This window comes from Apis dorsata, unplaced genomic scaffold (assembly GCF_000469605.1).
Source record: "Apis dorsata unplaced genomic scaffold, Apis dorsata 1.3 scaffold_382, whole genome shotgun sequence".
NCBI classification, from domain to species: Eukaryota; Metazoa; Arthropoda; class Insecta; order Hymenoptera; family Apidae; genus Apis; species Apis dorsata.
Window position 1 is genome coordinate 1,622,519 of NW_006263644.1, and position 9,249 is coordinate 1,631,767.

At 32.4% G+C, this 9,249-nt stretch overlaps 1 protein-coding gene across 1 annotated transcript in view; it reads right to left on the reverse strand.

Moving 5' to 3' along the window:
* Positions 1–9,249, reverse strand: part of LOC102677668 (titin-like) — a gene marked incomplete at its 5' end in the record, with an annotated part of 23,390 nt that overhangs the window by 4,648 nt on the left and 9,493 nt on the right. The window contains 17 exons of the mRNA XM_031512034.1: positions 1–337; positions 601–870; positions 1,033–1,174; positions 1,306–1,596; positions 1,704–1,858; positions 2,338–2,716; positions 3,129–3,398; positions 3,549–3,985; positions 4,280–4,412; positions 4,522–4,590; positions 4,958–5,246; positions 5,536–5,851; positions 6,218–6,581; positions 6,722–6,874; positions 6,968–7,081; positions 7,191–7,238; positions 7,663–8,941. Coding sequence (XP_031367894.1) covers positions 1–337; positions 601–870; positions 1,033–1,174; positions 1,306–1,596; positions 1,704–1,858; positions 2,338–2,716; positions 3,129–3,398; positions 3,549–3,985; positions 4,280–4,412; positions 4,522–4,590; positions 4,958–5,246; positions 5,536–5,851; positions 6,218–6,581; positions 6,722–6,874; positions 6,968–7,081; positions 7,191–7,238; positions 7,663–8,941 — 5,046 coding nt within the window. The remainder of the gene's footprint in view (positions 338–600; positions 871–1,032; positions 1,175–1,305; positions 1,597–1,703; positions 1,859–2,337; positions 2,717–3,128; positions 3,399–3,548; positions 3,986–4,279; positions 4,413–4,521; positions 4,591–4,957; positions 5,247–5,535; positions 5,852–6,217; positions 6,582–6,721; positions 6,875–6,967; positions 7,082–7,190; positions 7,239–7,662; positions 8,942–9,249) is intronic.

The following is a 9,249-nucleotide window of genomic DNA, read 5'->3' on the forward strand; positions in this document are numbered from 1 at the left end:
TGTATTTTCCACCGTTTCAATAGACACACGTTTGTCGACTATCTTCTTGTTGCTCTTCAACCACGTTACTTCCGGTTTTGGGAATCCGCTCGTCTGAATCTCGATCTTCCATTGACCGTTCACGGGAAGATTTTGGCTTGCCAATGTTTCGTCGTAAGTGATCTTAGGCGGTTCTTGCACCTTCAACTCGCACGTTGTTTCCGCTGTTCCTATATCGTTTTTCGCTTTCACAGTGAAGCTTGCCGATGAAGTTTCTGTTGTCCTCGTGATGGTGTACTTGGACATACGGTTTTCATACGTGATATTGGTATCTTCGAAAATTTCTCCATTTCTTAACCTGATTGAAATTATTAATTTTATTGATTATCGTTAATTTAATTTTTGATATTTACATTTGAAAATATTACTTCTTTATGAAGGAAAAATAATTTTGACTGATATTTATTTATTTCAATTTCAAAACAATAATTTAATAATTAGTAGATTGATAGTAGATCTGATGAATATATAATCAGATTAAAATATGAGAATATAAAATGATAAATAAATGAAAGAAAATTTAGAAAATATAGATACATATTTTCGACTCAAAATTCGTACCAAGTAATCTCAGGCGCCGGAGTTCCACCAATGACGCAAGTTAAACTGACGGTTTCTCCAAGGCCAACGACAACACTCTTCAGAGGTTCTAAGATAATTGGTGGTTCTGCAGCCGATGGTTTTGTTATCTTTATGTATGGAGAAGTTGGTGATGTTTCGCCTGGTCCAGCTTCGTTTGCAGCTGTTACACGGAAAGTATATTCTTTGTTCGTTGTTAATTTCGTTACTTTGTGAGTTGTTTCCTTTATCGTTTCTACAACTTTGGTCCACCTTTAAATTGAATAAAGAGATATAATCTTTCTCATTTATGTTCATCGTTATCAAAAAATAATTTATAATTTAAAATGTTTATTAAATAGAATTAATTCATAGATTTATTTTATTGATATTTATAAATATTTTCTGGATAAATTAAATAATTAATACACTCACGTAGTTTCAGTCTTTTCTTGATGCTCCAGAATATACTCGACAATAGGCGAGTTTCCATTTGAATCTGGTTTCTTCCAGTGAAGTGTAACACTGTTCTCAGTTACTTCCAGTGGTTCTGGTGCTCCAGGTGCACTTGGTACCTCTGCAAATAGATATATAAAAATAAAAATAGATATATAACATAGAAACAGAATTTCTCGATAAAAACACAAGATTGTTTAATTTTAATTTCAAAAGAAGAAGAAAAGAAGAAAAGAAACATAGGATACTCACGAACGATGACGACGTTGATTTCTATGCTAGCCTCTCCAACATTGTTCACCAGTTTCAGAGTATAATCACCAACGTCTTCTTCTTGGATCTTTCTGATAGTTAAGACCGCGGATTCTTCATCGATCAATGGCATAACACGTTTTGATTTTGTAACCACATGACCATTCACTGTCCATTCGTCATTCGGTTTCGGTGTCGCGCTGAATTTCACCACTATTTCGACATCTTCACCCTTTCTCACCTTGTACTTCTTGGGTGTGTCTGGACTAATCTTTGGCGCTACTTCAATGACTAGAATTTTAAAGAGATGATGATAATTGTTATTTCGATTGGTTAAAACATTTAAAAATATTAAAACTGCCATTTGACAAAAAAATTTAATTGGTTCTAGATATTACCTTCGACCCTTAATTTCGATGATGTTTTCACATTTGTTACAGCAGCTGTGTATTCTGAAATATCTTTAGTGGTACATTTCTTCACTATCAGTTTCTTCACTGTGCCTTCATCGACGATATTATATTTCGATGATTCCTTAATTACTTCAGATTTCCTATAATATTATTATATTTTATTTAATCTTGTTTATATATGTATGCATTTAATTAGTTTTATTTCAGTAAATAATATTTTCTGAATATATCTAAATGAATCTCAAATTTATTTATTATTATTTCTTTTAATAGAATAATGTATTTCTTATCATTAATAATTCTCCATGAAATTTCTTTGTCTTTTATACCATAAATTTTACAAAATTCATTTCTTAAAATATTTGACTAAACCAATGATTTTTATTTTATGATCAAATTAATATTTATATATAAAATACTAAATCAATTAACATAATATATATACAATTTTATTAGAAAAGAAAAGAAAACTAATTTTATCTTTACTTAATATAAATAAAAGAAAAACTATGGAAAGTACTTATGGAATAATCGAATTGATTCCATTTACATTTCCATTGTTTTATCTTGTATATATTGAAATTGTTTCTTTATTTGTCATTATAATATTTCTTCTTACCTCATCCATGTAACTGGAACATCCCTCGATATTTCAATGACGAAAATGGCATCTGCATTCAACGGTACAAGAGTGACATCTGGTAATCTAGTGATAAAGTCCACGCCTGGTTCTTCCACAATTAACTTGGCAGATGATTTTTGTTGACCGACTTCGCAGGAATAAACACCCGCATCTTCTGGTTCCGTGTCATATATCTTCAATCTCTGCCTCTTGCCATCTATCGACAATTGTACGTGTTCAGAAAATTGTAGTTCTTGGCCATCTTTGAACCATCGAACCAAAGCGTCTCCTTTCGTTAATTCTATCTCGAAAATCGCTCTCTCGCCTCTTGCTATTGTCACGTCTTGCATCTTCGTGATGATTTCCGGTGGTAATTCTAGAATGATTTGTAAAATGTCGATAAACTATTACAAGAATAAATGAATACAAGAATAATAACGACAACTTTGGGATCATATTAATTTATGAGAAGAAATTTTGTGAAAGTAAAATGGAATTAATAAGAGAATATTTATTTTAAATGTCATGAACAGTTAAATTCTATTTATTTTTTAAATGAAATTGGAAATGATTTAATGATTTTGGAATAAGGAAGAAAAGTTTCGAAATTTCTTTATTGTGATATTTTCATTTTTCATATAAAATTTTGAATTTAATTCTAAATTTTAGAAAAAATCCAAGAAGAATTTTAGTAATTTCGTTGATTAATAAAAAGGATAAATATACATAGACTTAGTCTTATGATTCATTAATTTTTACAATAAATTAAATAGAAAGTTAATACTTACCAATAACAGTGACTTCTGCTGTACATTTCTCATCCATAAGGGTGCACGTGTATTCTCCTTCATCATGGACGGATGTGCTTCTGATTAGTAATTTTCTAATGGTGCCATCTTTCACGAATTCTAATTTTTCTTTACTTGGTCCCAAAGACTCGCCATCCTTGAACCATTTCACGTCCGCTGTCTGCGACGTGATCTCGACTTCCAAAATGGCGACGTCACGCTCCTTTACTTCGCAGTCTTGTAACTTCTTCACGAACTCTGGTTTGGTAGCTGTAACATTATACATTTTGATCATATAAATGTTATAATTTCTTTTGACAAAAATTCAAACAAATTTTAATCAATTTGTATTACTTTCATGAAACTTCCACGAGTATATATCGATTAGAAAATATCTGTTTAATTAATTACAATTCTCACCTTTTACAGTAACTTTACTTGATGTTGATTGATTCTTCACAGTGCATTTGTAAGTTCCTTCATCAGTAGGACTAGTTCTCTTGATCATCAACTTGTGCACTCGTCCTTCTTGAATAATTTCACGATGATCCATTCCACTGATCTCTTTATCGTTGTGCCACCATTTCGTCGATACCGTGTGCGATGTTTCGCAGATCAATTCCAAGGTCTTGTACTCGTCGACGATCACTTCTTTCTCCAGAGTTTTCGTGAACGTTACCTTTTCCACATCCACTGTAACTTTGGCACCGTGAGAGGCTTTTCCAACTGGATTACTAGCGATGCATTTATAATCTCCTGCATCCACCTCTGAATCCGCGTTCCTGATCTCCAGCACGATGTTCTCACCGTCATAAGTTTCAATGATATTGGGTGATTTTTCCAAGGGTTTATTATTTCTGTCGAAAAAAAAGTTAAATAATGTTTTTTTTTTTCTAACTTCTTCTTTTAACTTGTATTCACGTATTTGTTATTATTTGAATAATTATTTGTTGCATATTTTATTTAGTGAATTTTCAAATTTTAGAATGAAGGAACAAATCAAAGTCATATTATATAAATTCGGGATAATCTTTTAATTAAAATTTCTTATTCTAAAATTTTTCTTTTTAAATAATACTTTCATATTTTTTTTTCAGGTTACGAAGGGTTAAAAATTTAATCTTTAGAGATAATAAAATAAGTAATAGTACCTTAACCACGTGACTTCCGGTACAGGATTTCCAGTAACCTTTGCGACCAATTTGAAGGTACCTTTTTGCGGAACAGTAAGTTCTTGGAATCGTTCCGTGAAGAGTGGCGGTTCTGGTGCTCCACTTGGTATCTCTACAAAAGTATTTATATATTTAAAATTTTCCAGAATTATTCAATAAGGGTAGAATTATTGAAATATTAAAATACACAATGAATAAATGCAAGCAGAAGCATATCCTACCCTTGGTTAAAGTGTAGTGTTCGTACGCGTGTTGTTGGAAGCTAATGGTCAGCGAAGGATTCAAGTTTACTGAAAAAACGATGTAGCGAAGCAATGAATTTTGCAGCATTAATATATTATAAGCATGATGTAATATCGTTTAAATTAAAAAACATTTAAGATCGAGAAAAAAATGTTAAAAAAAATTTAAAATAAACTATCTAACAGAAATATGAACCATTCAGTATCTAAATTGAACAATTTCTTGATTTTTGTACACACAATATATATCATATCAATATATTTTAATTTTTTAAAAATCAAAGGAATTAATTTAATAAAATTGATCAGTTTGGATAGCAGTGTGACTATATTAAAATAATTTTAATATGAGAATAAAAAGCAAATAAGTAATAAGCTTTTTATGGCAACAGATTAACATGTTCAATCTTCTTACTTTCAACTGTCAATGTAGCTTTCGTTTCGACCTTGCCAAGATCGTTAATGGCTGTGACAGAATAATCTCCACTATCAGATACTTGGGGCTGAATCAACGTTAACGTGTTCACGTGGCCATCTTGTTTCGGGATCAGATCCTTCAATGGTTTACCATTCTTGTACCAAGTCACTTTAGGAGCTGGATTTCCTACGATTTGTGTCGACAATACCACGGTTTCACCCTCTCGTACTACGTATGATTGCAATGGCTCTAGAATCTCTGGTGGTTCGTGTTTACCAGTCTTCACCTGTGTGATGTTAAATTCAAGTTATTTCAAATTTTGTATCTTTAGAATATAGAATTACAAAAAAAAATTATATATTCAAATTTAGAGAGAAATTAATTTAAAAATTTTTTTATTATATTATCTTAAATTTTTTTAAATTTTGTATCTTCAAAGAAAACATATTTTTGTTTATTATATTTAAATAGAAAAAACTTTTAAAATATAGATATATAAAAAGATTAATTGGAAAAGAATAAATATTCAATAATAATATTATCAAATTAATAATTATTGTATTCGAATTACAAACCTTCATAGGAATTTCAATGGTAGCTTCACCTTCCCTGTTTTTAGCGACAATGGTGTATTTTCCTTCCTGTTTCTTTTGCACTTTGGTAATTTTAATCACACTGCAGTACATATGCATATCACTTTCAGTAGCAACTACGATGTTCTCTTTGGTTGTGATCTGCGTATCCTTGTAGTACCACGTTATTTCAGGTTCCGGTACTGCTACTAATCGACATTCCAATATCACATCTTCACCCTCGTTGACATATTTCGCTTTTGGTTTTCGGGAGAACGTCGGTGGTATTCCTTCCAAGATATCAGCGAGCGATGATTCTCTGCAGAAATTGTTAAAATAAAATGTTAATTTATTTCAGTTTACATATAAACTGAAATATACTTAAAAAAAAAATTATTAAATTATATAAAAATTTTTAAAAATATCCATTAAAACAGTCTAAAAGAAATTAATTTTTATTTTATTATGCATTTTATATTAAAAAGAAGATTGTAAAAATATTATAATATTGTACATTAGATATAAATCAGATGCATCAAAAAAATTAAATATTAAAGAAATAATGTAAAATGAAAATTATAAAATTATATTAAAAAAATTTATTTTAAGAAAAAAAATTAAGTTAATAAAGAAAAAAGAAATTGATGTCTGAATTAAAATAATTTCCATTTATAAAAAAAAGTACCTTGACAGACTCTTTCTGGATGGACCAGTTAGATCTGATCCATGATCAGAAAGAGGCGCTTCTACGATCAATTCCGTAGTACTGGAAGCGAAACCAGCAGCGTTTTTGGCAACACAAGTGAAAGTGCCGGCATCTTCAGGGAATACTTCCCTGATGATCAAAGTTGCTACATTATCATCATCGTAGTACATTTGGAAGTCAGGGGATGGTTTGATGATGGCAGTTTGTCGGAACCATGTTATCTGAGGTCTTGGTAAACCTTCCACTTGACATTCGAATTGAACCGTGTAACCATCTGGTGTATGAATTGGCTGCAATTTTTCGATGAATCTCGGTGCTGATGTTTTCTCTCCAGGCCCAGGTTCTGCAACATTGAAGATTAATTTATCATCAAATTTATCCAATTAATTAATATATTATGCATATATTAAAAAAAGATATAAATATTTTCAAAATTGTTTTTTTCAAATTTATTTCCATACGCATAAATAAAATACGACATACTTTCAAATACAGGTAATTTATCAATTTTCTCGTGTAATTTGCGTTGCAGATAATGAGTATAATGGACTTCGTTGAGAAGATATTGCGCTGGAACCCAACCTTTTTCTTCTGTCAAATGTTTTTTCACGAACCACCAATCCTGATTCGTGTGGTCTGGAAAAAATGTGTATAACGAATAGTAAACGTTGACCCAGTTCTATAATATTATGCCATATCATTTTAACGCGTAAAAAGATAAATGCTTACCGATAATGTAAACTCTTTCTCCTTCAACGAGGTTAATGGCTTCGTCGGTTTCTGCCACATACGAGCAAATCGAGAACATTGTGTCGCCATCGCGGACAACGTATTCGATTTCTTCTATAATATATCGTTTTCAAATATTTATTAATATCGAAAATAAAATAAACTTGATAAACAAAAATAAAAAGTGTTCCACGTGTTTTATGCGGACGGTAAAAATACATACCTCCCTCTGAAATATCTTCTTCTCTGGTGATACTAAGCGAGGCCTCTTCTGCAACGCGTTAAACGAAGTATTATAATAAAGGTAAGCAGTATTAATCATACAAATTGATTAACACAATCATCTATTGACATAACAATTAAAGCAACAATATACTACACAATCATATTCGTTCTCGACGAGATATGAATATCGTTAGATCTATACCTATTCTCACTAGAAATTCATTACAATGTTCTAATACTATTCAAGTACGTTATACAAAGTACCGATATGCTTTTCATTCGCAATGGATTAAGAAGCAGGAGATTTTTAGGCTTCGTTTCGATGGCATAGGGATATTAGGGGCAAGCATACTCACTAAATGCACCTTATAGCCTGATGAAGCATGTTAATTTCTATATTATAGCTGAAAGCACGTTACATCAGATTAAACGTTATCTGCGAAATCGGTAATTGTGAAATCCCTTCCAACCTTCTTCGTAAGTGGACACGCGTCTTTTGGCCTTCAACTTCAACGCCAACGTTTCGTCAGCTTCCTCTATGGAGTATTTCCTTTCGTGTTTCAGTTTCAATTTCACGTCACCCTCCTCGACATCTTCCACTTTATATGGTTTAGGTTCCTTCTTTTTCCTCCTTTTGAATGGAAGCCTCATTTCGTCAGTTTCCAATTCCTCGATACTGTATTGATCTTTGGCCTCTTCATCCGATTCTATGATCTCTTCTATGATAGGCCCGGAATCATCCTCGATTTCCTGTATTATCTTGATCGTTTCTTCTCCAGTCTCTTCAGAGAATGTCATTGGCCGTTTCTTGGGTTTCAATCGAACTTTACCGGACATCGAAATATCTTCTTCCTCGTAGGTGTTCAACGAGATCTTGAATTCTTGTTCTACGTCTTCTTTCGTCTTCGTGGACCGTGGTCGGAACGTTACATTTTCTACCTCGGTCACCTCATTGATATCTGGCCTTGGTTTTCTCTTTGGACGTAATTTTCGAAGAGTAACATCTTCATAGATCTCTTCGATCGGTTTAGGGGGCTGCTTCGGAGGTTTTCGTTTTACTGTGAATTCTTGCACTTCTTCTTCTTCTTCAGGCTGTTTCATTTCTTCGAACTTTTTAATGGTTAGTTCTTCAGCCACTTCTTTTTTGATCTTCTGTTCTGGTTTCTTCTTCTTTATTTGTATTTCAGTCGACACTTCCTCTTCTTCTTTTGGTTCCTCGGGAACACGAACTTTCTTTATGGTCATGGCAGTTTCTTCGACCTCTTCCGTCGGTTTCTTTTCTGGTTTCTTCTTTTTCTTAATAGTAAATTCTTCAGGCACTTCCTCATCCTCTGTAGGAATTAATTTTTTGATAGTCACATCGGCAGCTTCTTCCTCTACAACCGGTTTCTTTTTTGGTTTTTTCAGAGATACTTCAACTTCTTCCGATGTCTTTTCTTCTTCGACTGGTTTCGGTTTTGTGATGATTACTTCAGCGACCTCTTCTTCTTCTTCTACGACTGATTTCTTCTTCGGTTTTGGTCTTAATATAACTTCCTCAGGAGCCTCCTCTTCCTTCTTTTCTTCTTCAACGATCTTTTTGATCGTTATTTCATCGGCAGCCTCTTCTATTGCCGGCTTTTTCTCCTTAGGTTTTTTCACTTCTACTTTTTCGGTTACTTCTTCAGGTATTTTTTCTTCTTCTTTTGGTTTTTTGAATGTAACTTCTTCCGTTACTTCTTCTGGAACTGGTTTCTCTTTCGGTTTCTTTTTCTTCAATGTCACTTTTTCTATTATTTCTTCTTCTTCCTTCTCTATAGGAATTGGCTTTTTAATGGTCATTTCATCGGAAACCTCTTCTTCTGGCTTCTTCTTTGGTTTCTTTATTTCAACTTTCTCAGTTATTTCCTTTTCTTCTTCTTTTGGAATTGGTTTTTTTAGTATAACTTCCTCAGTTACTTCTTCAGAAACTGGTTTCTCTTTAGGTTTCTTCTTTTTCAATATAACCTCCTCTGTAATCTCTTCTTCTTCTTTTTCTACAGGCACAGGTTTCTTGATAGTGACTTCATCAGCTGCCT